Genomic DNA, 22,602 nt, shown 5'->3' with positions numbered 1-22,602 from the left:
AGTCCGCGGCGTCATGACGTCGGGTTGCGTACGTGCTTGCGCTGGCCAATCAGCAGGCACGCAAGGGCTTGGTGGGCGGGACGTCACAAACACGGCTGGTTCAAGGTTGTGCAGGGGAGTTCAAGACGGGATTTTAACAACCTCCTGTTTTTGTACTTGTTTTGATTGTCCTTGTTCATATGTTTGTTATAAATGTTGAACTTTATGTAATGTATTTTTATGGGCTTTCCTCTTTGTGATGTTAAATTCCTGTTATACGCTGTTTTACAGTATATGCCTTGAGCTCTTGTTTTGAAGGCGCTAAGAGCGGAAGTGATGACACGTTGTAGTGGAGCGGAGGTTTTTGAAATGTCGCCTGTACTGTCTGAAACTACAAAATAACAAACCCGGAGGCTCCAGTTTTACATGAGGACCACTTTATTTACTTCCTTTCAAAAACCTCTGCTCCACTACTACGTGTCACCACTTCCGCTCTTAGCGCCTTCAAAATAAGAGTTCAAGGCATACACTGTATAACAGCGTATAACAGGAACTTAACATCACAAATAGGAAAGCCCATTAAAATAGGTCACATTTAAATATATATTAAAAAAAGTGTATATAATGAAAAAAATAAAAGACGGGATTTAAGACTCTTTCAAAGAGCCGTTCCAAAGACTGGCTCGTTGTTATAGTTGTTTTTTTTAAATCAAGGAAATAATCACTAGTATCAGCTATACAATAATATGTACATCAGAATAATTGGTGGTAATTCTGAAATATTTTTTTTGTATATTTCTCATTGTAAACGAGCTATATTTCCATGCTTTGGCAGTGATGTCACTAGTTTGAATTTCCCCTCACCTAAAAAAAATGTGTAGCATTTTAATAATAGAGAAAAAAATACAAAAATAATTAGTAAGAATACAGCGCATTAATGCATATTTTAAAAAAGTATAAATAAAACTACAATAGAAATTAGGACATAATAAAAACGTTGAGTACAAAATTGTATAACCTAACCTGGTGTGTGTACAATATAACTACTACCCTTTAGAATAATGGACCCGAAAAGTGAGTCCAAATAAAAAATAAATGAAACATAAAAAATGAATACAATTAAAAATAGCATTTTTTTTTTTAAATATACACATATTTCTCTATTTGTATATGTTGAAATATTTTATATATATATACATATATATATATATATATTAAAAAAAAAGGTGTATATAATGAAAAAAATAAAAGACGGGATTTAAGACTCTTTGAAGGGATCCGGATCTTTCAAAGAGCCGTTCCAAAGACTGGCTCGTTGTTATAGTTTTTTTGTTTTTTTTTAAATCAAAGAAATAATCACTAGTATCAGCTATACGATAATATGTACATCAGAATAATTGGTGGGAATTCTGAAATATTTTTTTTGTATATTTTTCATTGTAAACGAGCTATATTTCCATGCTTTGGCAGTGACGTCACTAGTTTGAATTTCCCCTCACCTAAAAAAAATGTGTAGCATTTTAATGATAGAGAAAAAAATACAAAAATAATTAGTAAGAATACAGCGCATTAATGCATATTTTAAAAAAGTATAAATAAAACTACAATAGAAATTAGGACATAATAAAAACGTTGAGGACAAAATTGTATAACCTAACCTGGTGTGTGTACAATATAACTACTACCCTTTAGAATAATGGACCCGAAAAGTGAGTCCAAATAAAAAATAAATGAAACATAAAAAATGAATACAATTAAAAATAGCATTTTTTTTAAAAATATACACATATTTCTCTATTTGTATATGTTGAAATATTTTATATATATATATATATATATATATATATATATATATATATATATATATATATATATATATATATATAAAAAGGTGTATATAATGAAAAAAATAAAAGACGGGATTTAAGACTCTTTGAAGGGATCCGGATCTTTCAAAGAGCCGTTCCAAAGACTGGCTCGTTGTTATAGTTTTTTTGTTTTTTTTTAAATCAAAGAAATAATCACTAGTATCAGCTATACGATAATATGTACATCAGAATAATTGGTGGGAATTCTGAAATATTTTTTTTTGTATATTTTTCATTGTAAACTAGCTATATTTCCACGCTTTGGCAGTGATGTCACTAGTTTGAATTTCCCCTCACCTAAAAAAATGTGTAGCATTTTAATAATATAGAAAAAAACAAAACACAAATAATGAGTAAGAATACAGCACATTAATGCATATTAAAAAAAGGATAAATAGAACTACAATAAAAAATTAGGACATAATAAAAACGTGAGTACAAAATTGTATAGCCTAACCTGGTGTGTGTACAATATAACTACCCTTTAGAATAACGGACCCGAAAAGTGAGTCCAAATAAAAATAAATGAAACATAAAAAATGAATACAATTAAAAATAGCAGTTTTTAAAAAATATACACACATTTCTCTATTTGTATGTGTTGAAATATTTTATATATAAAAAAAGTGAATCCAAATGCTGTTAAGTTTCCTTTAACTCTAACTTTTCTAGTCCAGTTGGCAGTCAGGCAACACACACGTGCAAAGCGGGCAATTGCAGACGATAAATTTGCACGTGTACGACTCCCAACTGGGAATCGCTTCTCATTGTTCCCTTTAAAGAGCTGTTGAAAAGACTTGATTCATTCACAAACATCACATCTCTACTGGGAGCAGGCCCGGCCCTAACCAATCTGGCGCCCTAGGCAAGATTTTAGGTGGCGCCCCCCCACATCGGCAGTGAAGTGTATATATTCACAAGAAACCGAATAGCTTTGTCTTTGACCTTTTTTTTTTTTACTTACAACTATACCTAATATATAAAGGGGTGGACAAGTGACTATTACCTGCAGGGCAAACATTAGCTAAACAGAAGGCAATAACAATGTAAACAAAAAACACCTGCTTAAAAGATCTAATACAAATGTCCCTGTAAGGTGGGAGTACTGTAATTACCTATACGTTACATTATTATTTTCCATAACAATTTAGCCCCCTCCACAATATTAACCCGACGTTAAAACAGAACTAGCTATTTATTGATTAGCAATTGCCGAATCATGTAACATTAGCTTAATGCTAAAAAGCAAGGTTACTATCACATTCTGTAACAGACAAATAATTTCATGTAGGCTAACGTTACCTACCTGCTACCTCTGTCTTTTCTCGTTTCTACTCCTCTTCTTTTCTCTTTTTTCTTCCTTGGGCACCTGACAGTTTTGGCCGTTTTGACATCTTGTGTTGATTTTTTGATGTGGTGACGTCCAAAAAGAGTCATACGGGAAGGGAGGGGGCGCACCGTGCGCGGGGGGGGGGGGGGGGGGGGGGGGGGGGGGGGGGGGGCGCGTAATGTTGTAACAAATAATATTTCTATTAAATAGGCTTTACTTTGCATTTTAATTAACGTGGGATTATTTTTTGTATTTAGAAATAATAGTAACAACTTTTTTTTCTTTTTTTTTTTCTCCAACATTTGTGGCACTGGCGTGGCGCCCCCTGATGGACGGCGCCCTTAGCATTTGCCTATACGGCCTATGCCACGGGCCGGCCCTGACTGGGAGAGCCAGTGCTCTTGTCTTTCCGCTCCAAAAGCGCTGCTAGGGAGTTTTGTTTCCTAAAATTGATTTCTTAACAAAATGCGTTATGTGGAGAGGCGTGGCCGGTAGTCCGACAGCGAGGCAGGGCACACCAGGGCCCGCTCCAAGATGGCGGCGAGGGGGCGTGGACGGCGGGCCAGCGGCGAGGTGGGGGACGCCGGGATCGAAGCCGCAAACGTTATCAGGTGCGTGGATCGCCCAGCTGGGCACAATCAATTAATCTCCGTGAACTGTGTAAAAGGGTGGCAGCTGTGGACGTGGGGAAGAGAGTTGGACAGAAGAACGTGAGCGAGAGAGAAGCAGATGCTGAGCGCGAGAGGCAGAGAGCCGAAGGAAGACGACGACGTGCGAAGCTGAAAAGCGAGCGGAAGAGCGAGCAGGCAAGCGGAAAGGCTGAAAAGCAACCCGGCAAGCGACGCATTTGTTGAAAAATAAAAAGTCTAAACCTGCTCGCAGCGATGTCTATCCTTGATGGTCCTTGGAACCCGCATGACAGAAAGAGTGTCACAGTGTACAAGTAATATCCATTGGCAAAACAAAGGTGTTTTATGGGCGTATTAATATGCACAACAGGGACATTTTGCTAGTCTTCAGCAAAGATTGAAATGGAGAAAAACTAAATATATTTGGAGACCCAACAAAACCACCAAGAGAGCCGACTCCGTCCTAGGCTGCCCACTAGCTCTTAGCCAATATCCAGTCCACACGGAGAATCCAGAATCCGTCCAGGTGGGCTGAAGTGTCCGATACATGCCCATTCAGCTTTGTGAAGCTCGTCCATCCTCAATGCTTACTTTAATTTTGTTCACACGTGAGCCCACCATCAACACATTTGTTGTAATAAGAATTTATTTTGCACATTTTGGAGCACTTGTTGAAGCGTACATGATTGCGTAACATACGTTACACAAAAAAAAGCAAGAACGTTGAGAAGATTCAGCCCACCGATGCCAGGATAACGTCGACAACCGTCTCCTCGTCGCTGCGGACCGTCACCTGCATTGTAACGCCGTCGGCAAGTGCGAGGCGAGCGCGCACCAGAGTGTCGTGACCTCCTCGGAAAACACCTGAGAAGAGAGACGAGCTGTAAGTTGAAGAAATAATGTGACATTTTTAAAGATGGCGACAAGATAAAACCGACCAGCGAGGAAGAGGACGTGCGAGTTCTTGTTTTCCGGGACCTTATCCGAGCGTTCACAAGGCTGCATTCCCAGGAAGCTGACGATGTTACCAACAGCCTCTGCAAGACAACGCTAGGTTGATCATCTGAAACTGAACAAGTCAAATGGATTACGCTCTGCCGTACCGTCTAAAGTGCGTACAGACGCCAGTGCAAACGTCTCCTCCTTCTCAAAGTCGTCTCCCACTTCTTCCCAGGCTGCACCAAAGTTGGGCTTGAGGACCTTCTGGATGTGGTCCGCCACGGTCACTTCCAGGTCTTCCAGCTGAGGATGTGGACCAGGATCAGAGGACGCAAGACGGAGAGACAAGATGGCGTGTACCTCCACACTTACCACATACTCGTCGTCGTAGCCGTCGTCGTCGGGCTCGCCTGTGTTTGGGTCGCAGTCTCGGACGAGGTACTTCATTGTGCAGCTGAACGTACACGAGACTGTGGACAGCACAACATTCATCCTATCAATTCTGTGTGAGTGGTAGGTCTGCACCATTTTAAGATAAAACATAATAATAGGGGTGTAACGGTACGTGTATTTGTATTGAACCGTTTCGGTACGGGGGTTCGGTTCGGAGGTGTACCGAACGAGTTTCCACACGAACATATTAAGTAGCCTCTGTTTCTGTCAGGACTCTACACAGCACCCAGCATTGTCCCACCCACACAACCATCTGATTGGTTACACACAAAGCGGTAACAGCCAATCAGCAGTGCGTATTCAGAGCGCATGTAGTCAGTGTTTAGCAGGTAAGCATCAGGCTGCGGACTCTCCCCAAATGATAATAAACACCTCCCAGTCAACTACTAGTAACATCACTATGAGCCCATTGACCTTCTAGAAATATAAACTGCAGCTCAGCTCGCTCGCAGTCCTGGCTTGAAGTGAAGGCTAATTCGCTTTTAGCGTAACGTTAGCTCATTTTGCGGTGTGTGTGTGTTACGGACAGCAAAGCCCTGTCTGTTATTTCACTTTACCTTTTTCTGTGTTGATTGAGCTGTGTTGAGTTTCTGTCTCTGATAGTTGATATAATAATGTAAGTGCATCATTAAGCCTACATGAACTCCATGGTGTTCAGGGATGAATAGTCTCTCCTATTGCTATTGTACTATTTTTTCAGCTATAGTTACATTAATCATTAGTAATGCAGCAGTCTAGTTTTGAATGGCAGGGTCCCTGCTATCACATGTTGATAAAAATAGAACATTTACATAATAAAAATCAACTACAGGCTTCCCAAAAGCTGTAATAAATTAATCATGATGAGTTGACTTGAAACTGTTTAATGTTGCACTTTTTATATATAGAAGAAAAGTTTTGTCATTTTATTTAATCTGAGCAACAACTTGAGGCAGTTTAATGTTGATTAACGTGGGCAGAATTATTATAGTGTTCCCAATGTTAAAAGGATAAAGCCTTTGTTTACACATTTGGTAAATAAATAACCAAAAAAATGTATATTTTGTTGTTTTCTTACTGTACCAAAAATGAACCGAACCGTGACCTCTAAACCGAGGTACGTACCGAACCGAAATTTTTGTGTACCGTTACACCCCTACCTAATAGCGATTTGTCTCCTTCTTATACATAAAACTGCCAAAATAATGAGTGAGGAAAGACAAGTTACTTTTAGACTGTCAATCAACATATTCTTGTCTCAGGTGCCACACATTTAAACAGAATGCCGCAATTAAAAAAAATGTCTGGTTTTATGCATGATGACTCAGAATGTTTGTCAACATCATAGAATAGAATAGAAAGTACTTTATTGATCCCTGGGGGAAATTCAGCACCACAGTTCGCTCACAATAGACAAGAATAATAATAAATAATATAATATCTATAATATATAAATAATATAAATATATTCTACATATACTCTACATTTAAGTGCAGTCAAGGAACATATGCTATTAAACTGAAACAATTGATAAAAAACTGTACAATGTTAACAAATTAATGTAATCATAATACGTAATAATAATGCAAGTAACCATTTAAAAAGGATATACACTTTTGTTTCTCATTACTGTAGAATTGTTTATCATCTTACTGTAATTGGAAGGTAAATGACGTTGTTATCCAAAATAAATTAGTAAAAAATTGAAATGGACTCATTCCTGTATGAAAAAAAATGTACTTGAATAAATATTGAACATTTTAAAGGGAATTTTTTTCCCCCGAGTTGGAAAAATGTGGTCGGATTGTCATTTTTGTTTTTGTTTCCGTCACATGATCACGACATTGTCACTCGTTCGTCCGTGTTGATGGGCTCATATTGCCCATCTGGTTTGAAGCTGAAATATTACCAAAACAAGACATTTGGCTTTGTAATTATATATTTTTTCCTACTAACTTTTGTTACTTTTCGACACTTTTTTACTAGCGAGTCGCGAGCAGGGAGGCTGTCTGTCTATGCTTGCTGTATGTGTAAAGCTGGCGGTCTCGCTGGCCGCCCACCCAGACAAAGTTAAGCTGGCGGACTTTGGCTAAAATTGTAGTTAAAATACTTTCTCGTCTAACCCAGGTCTGGGCAATTATTTTGACCCGGGGGCCAAATTTAAAGAAAAAAATGTGTCTGGGGGCTGGTATATCTATTTTTAGGAACATTAATACAAAACCTCACAATAATGTCTGATTGAATGCTAAAACCGTTATGACAGACCGCCTTTAAAAAACGGAATGGAATTTTAAATTTTTTTACTGAATGACACCCAGAATGTACATAAAAATAAAGAATGTGGGATTTACAATATTAACTATGAACGATAAAACACTGAATATTGACAACATATGAACATCACACCCTATCGATCGACATATTTTACAATCAAGCAAAACGCAACAAAAATGCAACATCCATCCATCCATCCATTTTATACCGCTTGTCCCTATCGGGGTCGCTGGAGCGTATCTTGGCAACAAACAGGGTAAACACAGGCGCGAAGGGTAAAAAACACACAGCTACAATCGGATACATCTGATGTATCACTAAGCTTTAGAACTTTCTTGTACAAATCTCCTTCCACGTCTGTCCCTGACACCCACATTTCAGGCTGGCCAATCTTTAAACACTCTGTGGAAACGCTCCCCACCCACACTGCTTGGTGCCTCATCTGAGCTGCTGTGACTTAGATTACAATAGTAATTAGTATATCATGCAAAAGCGCAGATTCCAACCATTGAAATACTTAGTATAGATCAAGACTTACGGTAGTTTAAAAACCACACTGCACATCATAATGGGAGCTACACTTTCCATCTTAAAGATCTAAAAATAATATTTTGGGAATTGCCTGATTGAAAAGCTTAACAGGCCGCATGTGGCCCCCGGGCCTTAATTTGCCCAGGTCTGGTCTAACACTTGTTAGCTAGCTAGCAAGGTATGAGCTAATAATCTTACAGAATTTGAGACCGCATCCTCCAGATGTCCAACATTCCTCCTGTATCACAGATGTCATAAAAACAAGTTCTGCTTTGCAAAATGAGCAAGGTAGTCATGTTTTTAACAAGGAGGAAATATTCCCACACTTAACACGTTTTCACCCGCGATGTCGATTACTCGTGTCGGTGCTGACTCGCATCCCTCCAGGAAAACACGGGTGATGACCTCACGATTACCAAATTTTATTGTCGACAATTTCTTACCGGCGGTGAGGTCGTCGTCAGGCAAGCCCATCAGCGTGTAACACGACCCAGGTTGGCTGTAAGGGAGCGTGGCGGCGGGAATGTAGTGCAACACCTCATAGGACTCTGACGGCTCCATCTGCACCATCACCTGTCACCACAAAGAACAGGTGAGAATTGCATCCGAGACATGTTCATAACTGATGTCAGCGGGCTCTGACCTTCTGTAGCAGCTGATCATTGAGCGTGTTGGTGCAGTCAAACTGGAACACCATGTGCTTGGCGAAGGTGTGCTTGATGCACCGCACCACGTATTCCGTCTCGGCCTCGGTTAGCTGCACTGGCTCGGATGACTTGAAGAGCGGACCGAGCCCCTGGAACTCTGTGATGGATGCCAGTTGTTCTGCGAGGAGACAAAAAGCGGCGTTGGCACAACAAAGCGAAAGAGTAAAAACGACTTTTGGAAGATAAGGCCTCACCTTGATAGATGTCCTGGCGTGAGGGTGCCAACTTTTCCGCCAGCCTGCTGCTCGCAATAGGAGCGATTTCTGTAAAACACATGATGTCAACCATCTCCTGACCAACCGGCACTTAACCACATTATGTAGACCAGGGGTGCCCATTAAGTCGATGGCGAGCTACCGGTGGATGGTGGAGGGTGTGTCAGTCTTTTGCCAGCCAGGCATTAAAAAAAAATAGCGATCATCAATCTTCACCAAGACGTGACTTTGGTCACTTGATTGACATTCAGGGCACCCGAGGGTCTTGTGAGATGACGCTGGCTGCTGCCAGATCATTATTAAGAAAAAACGACCGACACTTTTTATTTCAACAGACTCTCGCACCGTACCTGCCGTCAAAACTCTAAAGACCGACTGCACAGTTCCTGTCTTCACAATAAAAGCCCTGCTTCAGCCTGCCTGCGCTAACAAAATAAGACTCCGAAAGCTAACGCACGCAAGCTATGGCGTTTTCCGCCAATGTATTTCTTGTAAAGTGTATAAAAAGGAGAACGGAAGCTGGATAAATAAGATGGCAAAAAGCAAGCACTTTCATGTGGTATTGGACAGAAAGGAGGACTTTTTTTCTCCTCCATTTGAAAATGTGGAGGTTATCATCACTACTGTCTCATTCTAATCAATGCAAGTCATCACAATCATACCAACTTATATTCTTGTCTTCATGAAAGAAAGGAATCTATATGTGTTAAACATGTTTGTATTATCATTAAACACCTTTAACTTGTTAACAAAAACATCTCTTTCATAAATAAATAAAAATATATGGTCATTTAAAAAGTATCTCGCCTGCTGAAAAAGTGTGGGCACCCCTGATGTAGACCTACCGGTTTTCTGCTCGGTGATGGGAGTGGTGGCGAGAGGGACAGACTTCATGTCAAAGGGCTTTTCTGAGGGCTCCAAGGTGTACTGGTGCAGCGACTTCTCCAGGCCGGGAACGGACACGGACAAACCTGAACGCAGCATCACAGGAGGAGATGAGGACTGGAGAAGAACGACTGGACCATCGAGCTGCTAATGTTTCAGCTAATTGATGCGTCTCACCGTTAAAGATGTAGGCGGCGTTAAGCGCCTTTTGCTTTTGCTGCAGCACGTTCATGTAAAAGGTTGCCCTGTCACGGACCTCATCGTCGCTGTCCATCATGCATCTGCAAAATCCCAACATTCACAATTCATCCTCGGACACTGCAACAACCCCACAAAAAAAATAAAAGTACCTCTGCATCAGAACCAGGACACTTGGCAGCAGATCGTCATTCTGTGCTCCAAATTTAGCCAAAGCGCTGACCGCAGCTGAGGAGGCAAAGAGGAAGGCCATATTTAGTTGAAAACAAGTGGGATCACACACATGGAAGTAGAGAAAGAAGACAAAGCATCTCCACCTGCGCGAACAGCCTCACTCTCCAGCACCACTCTGTTGAAAATGAAGCGGATGTACTTGGAGGGCTGGGGGGTGCGTGGCCCCTCTTTGCCCAGCAGGTGCAGGATCTTGGTGGCCAGCACCGTGTGCTCGCAGTCCTCGATGAACTCACACAGGTGGGCCAGGCCGGTCTCCTTGCTTTCTGGGTTCTCCTCGATGATGCTGATGATACAGTCCACAATGGCACGTTTGTACTCGAAGCCGCCCTGCGAGGATGGTCAAAACTAGATGAGCGCTTCTCCACTTTAACCCCTGGAGTCCAAATATCAGTTTGTTTGCTCAGCTCACATCGTCTCGCAGCATGTTGGACAGGAAGTTCATCATAACACCGTGCTTTCTGGGGTACTTTTGACATAGAGCACTGATGGCCTGCACCACCACCACCTACAACAACAAAGAGGAGGTTGATCTACAGCAAAAATGTGAAACATTTCCAGGTAGTCAATGGAATTCAGGGAGTCAGACCTTAAACTCATCGGAGATCTCAGACACGAAGGAAGAGATCTGCTTCATTAGTCTGTCCACGCTGCTCTCGCTGCCAGTCTTCAGCAGCGTGGTGATGGCCAGCGTGGCGATGCTTCTGTTGGAGTCCGTAATCAAGTTCTCCAGGTCAAGGTTGCAGGCTGTCACGGCTGAGGGATGCTTCATCGCGACCTGGTGGACACAAGCGTAAATGTAAAACAAAAGTATGATGGAACGGTTTCTGCTAAACATCTGTCCTACTATTCAATCTCATTGACATTTACTGTCAACATGTGATGTGATGGCCTTAACTTTTTGGTACTGCAGGTATACAAAGTGCAGTTCTGTGCATATTATACATTGTTAGTGATGTATTATCATATATTACAGATGTGATGGCCTTAACCTTTTGGTACTGCAGGTAAACAAAGTGCAGTTCTGGGCATATTATACAAATAAATACATTATTATTGATGTATTATCATATATTACACTACTTACTTTGTCACCTATGACACAAAGCTAAGATGTGATGCTTTGTTTAGATAACTTAGCACACATTGGATTAATTTAAGCATCTTGAAAAGGCACAATATATGGATGGTTTTGTTGGCTCCTGGGACTTCTACTTATAGAGATTTCCATTTTGGCTTCAACAATTTAAGACCCTGATTTCACAATTTCCCTTATGAGCACCCTTTTGACCATTTTGAAAATCAAGACTACATTTCCTGCAATTGGGTGCATTTCTACACTATATTTTACCTTCAGACTTGTTCTCACCTACAAAACTATTTTGGCTATCTTACTGACAATGTAATGTACCACAGGACTTTTAGTAGATGATTCCATCCATCCATTTTCTACCGCTTGTCCCTTTAGGGGTCGCTGGGGGTGCTGGAGCCTCTCTCAGCTGCATTCGGGCGGAAGGCGGCGTACACTCTGGACAAGTCGCCACCTCATCGCATAGCAGATAATTGACTAACATAATCATGATTGAAAATGTCATGTAAAATTCTGTAACATGCAAAGAACTCAGAAAACGTGTGGCAACTCTATCCTTCTCTTCCTTCCCGGTCTCTCATGGACACACACCTGTTTGTTGACTTTGGCCAGACTGACTGGCTGGCTGTGTTATCGCGTTTGCGACAGCACCGAGGTCGCAGAACTCTCACTCACTCACTCACTCACTCACTCACTCACACTCTCTCTCTCACACACACACACACACACACACACACACACACACACACACACACACACACACACACACACACACACACACACACACACACACACACACACACACGTATGCGTCCATGAAAAATACACGCCACACACACGTTCCCCAACCCCACATCTTCGACGCTTCAACCAACGTGGTATGACGGAAAACAGAGCCGTGCCCCCAATAGCTGGCTTCACCACACCTAGTGTGTGTGACAATCATTGGTACTTTAACTTTAACTAAATGTCACGTTCAACAGCTAGAAGGGCTTACTGACAACAACTCGTGATCTGATTGGCTATGGCAATTATCTATAAACTATGTGCCCGTTTACTTGCAGTGCACAGACGGTCGCATTGGTGATTCTGAAGGTAGATTTGGTGCAGCATGGCAACATAAGGCATGCTCAAACTTATTTTAATGCAATGATTATGTCTCATTTTTATTATTGTATAACATGTTGGTCGAATACAAACAAAATGACACTGAGGCCATTGGAAACTTTGCACAAACAATCGCTCAAAATCCTTGACCAAAAACCACAACACCGCCATCACTGTTCAGTTCTCCAAAAATATAGATTGTTAAATTTAGCTAACATTCAAAGATTAGCATCAATATGAATGGCCCATCGAATCCTAAATAACACTGCACCAGCGCCACTTAAGCACTTTGTCCAGTTTACATCTGCTGTGACAACTAGAAACACAGGAGCCTCCACCAGGGGGCAGTGTAGCGTACCCAGATGTAAAACATCTGTTGCTTTTTCATATAAAGCCATAAAGGAATGGAACGACCTCACAACAAACTTGAAAAGTCTAACAGATTACTCTTCATTCACAATTGAAGTTAAAAAGTGGCTTTGGAGCAATCAAAGCTGCTCACACGGTCACTAAGGTGGGCACCTTGTTTGACATGTCAACTTGTATTATATTTATCCATGAGAGCATTTTTGTTGTAAATTGTGAGGTGTGTGTTAAAATCAAGGTTGTTTTTACAAATGATGACAAATGTGAACAAAAGCATGTATTGTCTTTGTGTGATGATGTAAATGAGGTGTGGTTGTATTGTATATTAAGTATATGTCCATGAAAGGGCATTTTATGACTTTTTTCTTAATACTTGTGTAGGATTTTATTGTCATAATTTTATTGCATGATTTTTGTATCCCTTTAATTTAGGTAGCCAGGGACTGCAGATGGAAATGAGCTAATTAGCTATAATCTGGTACAGAACATATCTGTCTTTGAGCTTAATGTTTCTGTGCATTGTCCCTTCAAATAAAGACTCAACTAAACTAAACTAATAAGCTAGCTGAATTCTGATTGAATACAAACCCTAACCTAAAAACAACAGCAGCGGAAGGAGCATAATATGACATGAAGAGAATATGAATACTTTTAGATATTTAGGGAAAGTTAATTAAAAAGTACTTTTATCTTTAATTATGATCATGATTTCTGGTTATGTTAAGACCTTGCTGGCCCACCACTGCTATATACACAAGAAATGGGTACCTTGTTAAGGGTTCTGACTGCAGCGTATCTCAGTGCAGCTTTGGGGGAACTGCAGAAGAGCTGCAGCACTTTAAGAAAACAAAATACATCATGAGTAAGATATGGCCAGTATGACTTGCTCATGTTTTGTAGCGTGTTCAAACAAACCTGACACGGCGGGGGCCAACTCCCTGGCGGTGCAGTTTGGCATGTGCACAATGGCGGAAGCGGCCTCGTACACCACCATCTCGTTCTTGTTCCTCAGGCAGCTCTCGATGAAGTCAAACAAGGGGCTGTCGTGGCTGCAGACAAAAAATGGTACATGAATGAAAGCGAGACAAGGAGACAGGTCGTTTCAGGTATGCTTACCCTCCTTCCGTCTCATCCAAAAGTTTACTGGCGATCCTGATGAGCATGCAGTAGGCAAACGGCGACTTGAGGCCCGACTTGGTGAACTTATTGAGCATCTTGGTGACGGCGAGACGATCGTTCTTCCTCAGGTGATAGAGCAGGCCGAGAGCATGGTACTGCAGAATAAACACAAATTATGTTTTGCCATTTTTTGACTAGTGTTGACAGCTGGTATTGTAAATCATACACCTATTCGTAGAAGTAAGCCAACAACATGTCCCCACCTGCACCATGATGTTATCACTAGAGGCCGCTTCTTGAGCTTCATTGACCCAACGCTTCACCACGTCGTAGCTCATCTTCACCATGTGCTAAAAAATACCTATCTTAATTAATATCGCATTAAATATGCATATATTTATGTTGATTGAGTCTCACCAGTGAGGACACCAGGGCTGAACTGGACACACTGGGTACCTTGTCAACTATGGCTTGCTTCATGTATCTCTCTATGGCCTGAAGCATGGTGGTCTGTAAAATGGTGTCAGATTGTTTAGGGGAATGGTAGAGTGAAGGGAGAAAGAACAGTACGGTAGAGGGGGATGCACGTACATCAGTGATCCTGCAGAGGGCTCTGATGGCAGGTCCTCTGTACACGTCCTCCTTGCCTGTCATGTCCTTGGTCAAACTAAACAACAAAATCATAAGCTAGCACTTATTTAGGAGCATGAAGAGGAACTGCATTTTTTGTGGAATTCACAATCATTATGGATGACAAGGAGAAATAGAAAGTAGGATAGAAAATAGGAGAAATATACAATAGGAGAGATATAATCTTAGAGAAAAATGTAATTGAAAACATTTTTACGCACCTACAACACTTAAGACCTTCAGTATATCAGTATGGGGAATTAAATATGGAATGGATTAAGCAAAAAAATTAAACAATGTACTAATATGATCCACCTCAAGAAACTCTTCAACCTTAAAAGTGTTTACAAAGTACAAAGAAAAAGAACCATGATAAACATTCTGAATTTATTTCATCCATTTCCTAGATAATCTAATTCAGGGGTGCTCATTATGTCGATCGCGATCTACCGGTCGATCTCGGAGGGTGTGTCAGTCGATCACCAGCCAGGCATTAAAAAAATAGTCCTAAAAATGAGCGATCATACGTCACTTTCGTCACTTGATTGGCATTCACGGCACCCGAGGGTCTTCTGAGAAGACGCTGGCTGCTGCCAGCTCATTAAAATTACCGACAGGAAGGCGAGAAACACTTTATTTCAACAGACTCTGGCGCCGTACCTGTCGTCAAAACTCCAAAGACCGACTGCACAGTTGCACAATAAAAGCTCTGCTTCGTCCTGCCTGCGCTACCAAAATAAGAGTCTCAGAAAGCTGGCGTGCGCAAGCTACGGAGTTGGCCGACAATGTATTTCTTGTAAAGTGTATACAAAGGAGTACGGAAGCTGGACAAATAAGATGCCAAAAACCAACCACTTTCATGTGGTATTGGACAGAAAGGAGGACTTTTTTTCTCCTCCATTCGAAAATGCGGACGTTATCATCACCACTGTCTGATTCCTATCAATGCAAGTCATCAGAATCAGGTAATACACCAACTTATATTCTTGTCTTCATGAAAGAAAGGAATCTATATGTGTTAAACATGCTCGTATTATCTTTAACCACCTTTAAGTTGTTAACAATATTAACTATATGTGTTAAACATTCTTGTATTATCTTTAACCACCTTTAAGTTGTTAACAATATTAACTATATGTGTTAAACATGCTTGCATTATCTTTAAACACCTTTAACTTATTAACAATATTAACTATGTGTTAAACATGCTTGCATTATCTTTAAACACCTTTAACTTGTTAACAAAAACATATATTTCATAAATAAGTAAATATAAATTATATATATGAATGAGGTAGATCCCCACGACTTGATGAATTGATTGAAAAGTAGCTCGCCTGCAGAAAAAGTGTGCGCACCCCTGATCTAATTTATCTAACCATATGAAATATAACTTACTTCACTAATTATTATTTATTTATGTTTAATGTTACTACTTATGCAGTATATTGTGAATAAATTGAGAACAGGAAGTGAACAAAAGTTTTAGCAACTGCTACGGAAAGGAAAAAAGGTAGGATTAAATAAGCTCTGCTTTTTCCTACTCCTTTTCGAACATGTTGAATAGAGAAACTGGAAATTGTGAAGTATCATGTTGTATGCATGCATGTGTGAAGTATCATGTTGTATGCATGCATGTTCCAAATAAACAAACTCGACTCAAAAAAAAAAAAAAAAAAAAAAAAAAAAAAAAAAAAAAAGAACACCCATGTCTTTTTTGGAGGGATTCTAAAGATTAAAAAAATGCTTGCCAGATGGGAGTTCCCTATGTTGCCTTGAAAACGTTTTATATACAAGCTGTAAGTATATATACAGATATAAAATATAGTAACAGACTCATTGATAACCACATTTAATATGTACAGTATTTACCATATTTTGGTCATTTTAAGCATTACCGGGACTTCATTCCTGGGCGCAGTGATTTCGGTGCCCATAGCAAAGGCACTTCCGACTTCCACCAACAGACTTGTGTTTCCTAATCCTAACAGACCTTATAATAGATGACGAAGATGGATATTTTCGGACAAATGAGGATCGACAACCGTATCCGTTTAAACCTGAATATACAGATTGCGAACTACTGGTTGTAGAAGCTGAGCGAGAACAAAGAGAGGGATGAAATGTTGCAGGAGACGGGGGCGAGACAGTTAGGACCGCCGGTGTTCTGTCGCAATGAGCTGCTTCGCCAAAAAAAGCTACCAGTTGCTATTCCTTCTTAAACAACGGGTGATGAAAACAAAAATGTAGGCTACCATTGTTTGCATCAATGTGAACTTCCTCATGCTGTGTGTGTCTACATGATTACTGGTCAGAAAACACAATATAATTTAAAATAATTACTTACGTGTAGCGCGAGTTACAAAGTTCATTTTGATTGTTACTTTGTTCGAGGAAAACTTTAGCGTTGGGTAGCGCATTTTGACAGAACACCGGCATGCTTGGAGCCAAGCTATGCCGACAGAAACAGAGTGCATCTGCTGCACTGAGTGTCACACAATGTTATTATCAATGGAAGTATAGAAATGTTTCTGGGTAGGACACTGCTTAAACAAAATTGCATCACAATGAAAGACAAACTGTTTGCGCTAACAAAACTTGCAGGTTTTCACCAACCCCAAAATCAATTGGAAAAAACATCAGTACAGAGTGGTGCCCCATCGCATTGTGCTGTGCATTACACATTCAAAAATTCAGCTGCTGACACAGAAGCTAGCTTTTCCTCTTGAGAATGTTGTTACTATGCTAAAAAAAAACGTTTTTCAGTTTTTACTCTTACAATAATGTTGCTACAGATTAGTTACTATTCAGGTTACGGAACGTAAATTAAGTATTGTTGGCGGTTTTTTGATGCATTTTTACAGTATTTTAGAGGCAGAATGGATTGCTACTATTGGTAGCTTTGCGAGCCACCCACTTTGAGCCAATAATTACAAACTTTAAAAATGCAAATCCCCCCCGAAACATGTGTTTTTGTGTCTCTTAAAGATTGTGAACGATAAACAAAACTCCCAAAAAGAAGTGCAGTTCTCCTTCAATGTAGAAATGTTTAATACCTGCTGGTGACGATGATGACATCCTCAGAGATGTTGGCCATCTCCTTGATGGTCAGGTAGCACATCCTCCTTAGAGTTTGCTGGTCAGAGTATAATATGTATTTATCTTAATGTAAGAGGCATCTAAAACAAAAAACACATATGTATCTTACATCATTGGACTGAAAGAGCCTGGTCATGGCAAAGAATGCCTCTGTGGCTTCTGTGGTCCCAAAATGTTCACCCTACAAAGATATAATAGATCAATAATGAGAGGGTTATAAACATACATTAAAATGACATGTACATAAAATGGATTACACCACTAGGGCTGCAGGATTAATCAACATTGAGGTTTTAATTAGTGCGATAACTGCAGAGGCTGAGGGTTTTTTTTCTCCTCTGTCACCGGCATTTGAGTGACAGTTTATATTGTTTTATTTTATTTCTGATTATTATTATTAATAATGTATTATTATTAATTTTTTCTTTATTTAAGTGATGTATTTGCAAATACTACTTGGTTTTTCTGCTGTTTCTTTCTTTTTTTGGGGGGGGGGTTGGTGGTATGGTTGGGATATAAACAAAAAATATTTTGACATTTAGGGCAGACAACAGATATATGATGTATGCAAATATGATGTAATGGATAAGAATGTCTGATGCTGGATGTCAATAAAAATTAAAAAAAAAAGTAAAGCACTTTGCGTTGCATTTCTTATATGTATGAAAAGCTTGATTCACTTGTTATTTTCGCAGTGTTATGTTTTAGGCTCCAGCACCCCCCGCGACCCCGAAAGGAATAAGCGGTAGAAAATGGATGGATGGGATGGATGTAGGGCTGGGCGATATATGGAATATACTGGATATATCGCGGGTTTGTCTCTGTGCGTTATAGAAAATTACTATATAGTGATATCGGAGTATACGTTCTTTTAGCTGCGGGCATTACACTACAGGCTCTCCTCACTCTTTCCTGTCTCTCCTTCTCACAGAGACATGAAACAAGCGCACCTTCTTACATACGTCACATACTGTCACGTGTGCAACGTCATACACCCTCGCCGAGAACAGAGGTAGCGACATGGTAAAGTTAGCTGTGATGCTAGCGGTGTGGTAACAAATGAAGGAAAACAGCAGGGAGTCCATCGTCTGGCGGTGGTTTGGCTCCAAGCGGAAAGATGTTTTACAAATATGCCGCATGTCAACATCTCCGGCCGGTGCCACACCAACGAAATGCCGAAGCAACCATTTCCAGATCAACACCGTATGAAAGAAAAGTCAACAACAGAAGGAGATAACGTCCGCAGGAACCTACCACATAGTGAAGGACATACACTATTTGATTTCCTATTACGCAGCTCATTTTTATTTGACACTTATTGAAATATCTTGTGTGACATCATGCACAAAAGTGCACTTTATTTGTTTTTAACTATTGTAGTGGCGTTCTGTACAAAAAGTGCACTTTAATTTAGTGTTGTTTTGTGCATGATGTCACTAAGATGACATATCAAAAGTGCACTAATAGCTTGTTTTAAAATGTCTCTGACAATCTTGCACTTTGTTTTGAAATGACATGAATGTTTGTGCCACTGCTTAATAACTGTTTCATAAATACACTTTTAGTTGTGATTTCCCTCTCTGCATGAAAGTTTAAAAGTAGCATATATGAATGCAGTATGAAGAAGAATGTTTTAATGTAGACACATAGAATCATCATACTGCTGTGATTATATGCATCAAGTGTTCATTCATGGCTAAGGCTAAATATCCACATATATATGGTGTATCGTGACATGGCCTAAAAATATGGAGATATTAATAAAAGGCCATATCGCCCAGCCCTAGATGGATGTTTAATATACAAAAATCGCAAATCGAATCGCAATTTTCAGTATTGTTTTCCTCAAAATCCTGCAGCCCTTGACAGCACCGTCAAACCTGGTTGAGCAGGTAAATGATCTTGGTGAGAATGTGGAGACATCGCCGTGGATTGATGGGGGTTTCGTTGAAGATGCGTGCCTGGGGACATGAATAAGACACATTTTAAGTGGGTTTGTTCATCATGTTTTACTCGGAAAAAGCCTTCATGAAAAGGGACAAGCGGTAGAAAATGGATGGAGTTACAGCGCAGTACCTCCTGCAGAACGGCACTCTTCTCCAAATGCTGGAAAGGGTTAGAGCCACTTCCTGCAACGGTGGTAAATGCACATTTGCTCATTGGACTTGTAAAAGTATAACATTGTACATAAAACATCATTGGACTTGTAAAAGTATAACTTTATACATACAAACCCCCATTTCCATATGAGTTGGGAAATTGTGTTAGATGTAAATATAAACGGAATACAATGATTTGCAAATCCTTTTCAAGCCATATTCAGTTGAATATGCTACAAAGACAACATATTTGATGTTCAAACTGATAAACTTTATTTTTTTTGCAAATACCGTAATAATTAACTTAGAATTTCATGGCTGCAACACGTGCCAAAGTAGTTGGGAAAGGGCATGTTCACCACTGTGTTACATGGCCTTTCCTTTTAACAACACTCAGTAAACGTTTGGGAACTGAGGAGACACATTTTTGAAGCTTCTCAGGTGGAATTCTTTCCCATTCTTGCTTGATGTACAGCTTAAGTTGTTCAACAGTCCGGGGGTCTCCGTTGTGCTATTTTAGGCTTCATAATGCGCCACACATTTTCAATGGGAGACAGGTCTGGACTACAGGCAGGCCAGTCTAGTACCCGCACTCTTTTACTATGAAGCCACGTTGATGTAACACGTGGCTTGGCATCGTCTTGCTGAAATAAGCAGGGGCGTCCATGATAAACGTTGCTTGGATGGCAACATATGTTGCTCCAAAAGCTGTATGTACCTTTCAGCATTAATGGCGCCTTCACAGATGTGTAAGTTACTCATGTCTTGGGCACTAATACACCCCCATACCATCACACATGCTGCCTTTTACACTTTGCGCCTATAACAATCCGGATGTTTTTTTTCCTCTTTGGTCTGGAGGACACAACATCCACAGTTTCCAAAAACAATTTGAAATGTGGACTCATCAGACCACAGAACACTTTTCCACTTTGTATCAGTCCATCTTAGATGAGCTCAGGCCCAGCGAAGCCGACGGCGTTTCTGGGTGTTGTAGATAAACGGTTTTTGCCTTGCATAGGAGAGTTTTAACTTGCACTTACAGATGTAACGACCAACTGTAGTTACTGACAGTGGGTTTCTGAAGTGTTCCTGAGCCCATGTGACGATATCCTTTACACACTGATGTCGCTTGTTGATGCAGTACAGCCTGAGGGATGGAAGGTCACGGGCTTAGCTGCTTACGTGCAGTGATTTCTCCAGATTCTCTGAACCCTTTGATGATATTACGGAGCGTAGATGGTGAAATCCCTAAATTCCTTGCAATAGCTGCTTGAGAAAGGTTTTTCTTAAACTGTTCAACAATTTGCTCACGCATTTGTTGACAAAGTGGTGACCCTCGCCCCATCCTTGTTTGTGAATGACTGAGCATTTCATGGAATCTACTTTTCTACCCAATCATGGCACCCACTTGTTCCCAATTAGCCTGCACACCTGTGGGATGTTCCAAATAAGTGTTTGATGAGCATTCCTCAACTTTATCAGTATTTATTGCCACCTTTCCCAACTTCTTTGTTACATGTTGTTGGCATCAAATTCTAAAGTTAATGATTATTTGCAAAAAAAAAAAATGTTTATGAGTTTGAACATCAAATATGTTGTCTTTGTAGCATATTCAATTGAATATGGCTTGAAAAAAATTTGCAAATCATTGTATTCCGTTTATATTTACATCTCACACAATTTCCCAACTCATATGGAAACGGGGTTTGTAAAACATCATCCGATGTTCATGCTAGCTAGCATAGCAGCCAACGCCTTTAAAAGATTTAATCACAATGAATGGAGTAGCCACTAAGTGTGTTAACACCATGTTCATTTACATTTGACATTATATATCGCATTCAATAGAAATGTTGTCATTTAAGAGACTTATAAATGTCATGTAGCTCCCTCCATCAGTGTGTGAATGTGTGTGTGAATGGGTAAATGTGGAAGTAGTGTCAAAGCGCTTTGAGTACCTTGAAGGTAGAAAAGCGCTATACAAGTACAACCCATTTATCATTTATTTATGTAGCCTGGCAGGCTAACACATTGCTAGCATGCTCGTCAAGGCTCCATCTTGTTAAGTTTTGCTGCCAACGCAGTCGCCATTTAAGGCCATTTTTAAAGTCTTACTTACCGGACTCCTCGTCCTTCTTGTCAAACTTCTTGATCATTTCGTCAACGTGGCGAGCAGACAGACTCTCTTAGCGGATTAAAAATGAAAAGACCTTCCACGTAGTCAAACGCTAGATGGACTTCCTGTGTACACGTCATTCGTTGACAGAAACCACGTGATCGTTAGTCCGTCACAATAATAGGCTCGTCCGGAAACGTATGCAGATTCAGTGTTCCGATCAATATATATATATATACATTTTTTATTTTATATATATGTATATAATTATATATATATATAAAATGTATATATATATATACATTTTATATATACAATATATATATATGTATATATACCGTATATATATATATTTTTATTTTATTTATTTTTTATTTTATTTTACATATATGTATATAATTATATATATATATATAATGTATATATATATACATTTTATATATATATACAATATATATATATATATATATATATCCATCCATTTTCTACCGCTTATTCCCTTTGGGGTCGCGGGGGGCGCTGCATGGAGCCTATCTCAGCTACAATCGGGCGGAAGGCGGGGTACACCCTGGACAAGTCGCCACCTCATCGCAGGGCCAACACAGATAGACGGACAACATTCACACTCACATCCACACACTAGGGCCAATTTTAGTGTTGCCAATCAACTTATCCCCAGGTGCATGTCTATATATATATATATATATATATATATATATATATATATATATATATATATATATATATATATATA

General features: G+C 39.9%; 1 protein-coding gene across 1 annotated transcript; it reads right to left on the bottom strand.

Moving 5' to 3' along the window:
* Positions 1–4,434: 4,434 nt before the first annotated feature.
* On the bottom strand, positions 4,435–22,018 carry copg2 (COPI coat complex subunit gamma 2). The gene is made up of 24 exons (XM_061977618.1): positions 21,852–22,018; positions 19,707–19,759; positions 19,511–19,591; positions 17,740–17,811; positions 17,588–17,667; positions 14,493–14,568; positions 14,319–14,411; positions 14,165–14,251; positions 13,899–14,056; positions 13,698–13,831; positions 13,551–13,618; positions 10,809–10,997; positions 10,632–10,727; positions 10,306–10,549; positions 10,141–10,216; positions 9,968–10,071; positions 9,751–9,876; positions 8,885–8,953; positions 8,627–8,808; positions 8,427–8,556; positions 5,118–5,215; positions 4,910–5,048; positions 4,745–4,843; positions 4,435–4,670 (listed from the first exon to the last, which is right to left on the bottom strand). The coding sequence occupies exons 1-24, from the start codon at positions 21,886–21,888 to the stop codon at positions 4,540–4,542; spliced, it is 2,622 nt and encodes an 873-aa protein (XP_061833602.1). The 5' UTR covers positions 21,889–22,018; the 3' UTR covers positions 4,435–4,539.
* Positions 22,019–22,602: the final 584 nt, after the last annotated feature.

The sequence above is a fragment of the Nerophis lumbriciformis genome, linkage group LG18, assembly GCF_033978685.3.
Source record: "Nerophis lumbriciformis linkage group LG18, RoL_Nlum_v2.1, whole genome shotgun sequence".
NCBI classification, from domain to species: domain Eukaryota; kingdom Metazoa; phylum Chordata; class Actinopteri; order Syngnathiformes; family Syngnathidae; genus Nerophis; species Nerophis lumbriciformis.
Note: the sequence above shows the minus strand (reverse complement) of the source record. Positions and strands in the feature narration are given on the sequence as shown.

What these genes read in the sequence shown, in the direction of transcription:
- copg2 (XM_061977618.1), bottom strand. Translation starts at nt 21,888, where the DNA reads ATGATCAAGAAGTTTGACAAGAAGGACGAGGAGTCCG. An exon ending in CCAACATGCTGCGAGACGAT is followed by an intron (nt 10,550 to 10,631) that starts GTGAGCTGAGCA and finishes CCATCCTCGCAG; the next exon opens with GGCGGCTTCGAGTACAAACG. An exon ending in GTCTGTACGCACTTTAGACG is followed by an intron (nt 4,844 to 4,909) that starts GTACGGCAGAGC and finishes GTTGTCTTGCAG; the next exon opens with AGGCTGTTGGTAACATCGTC.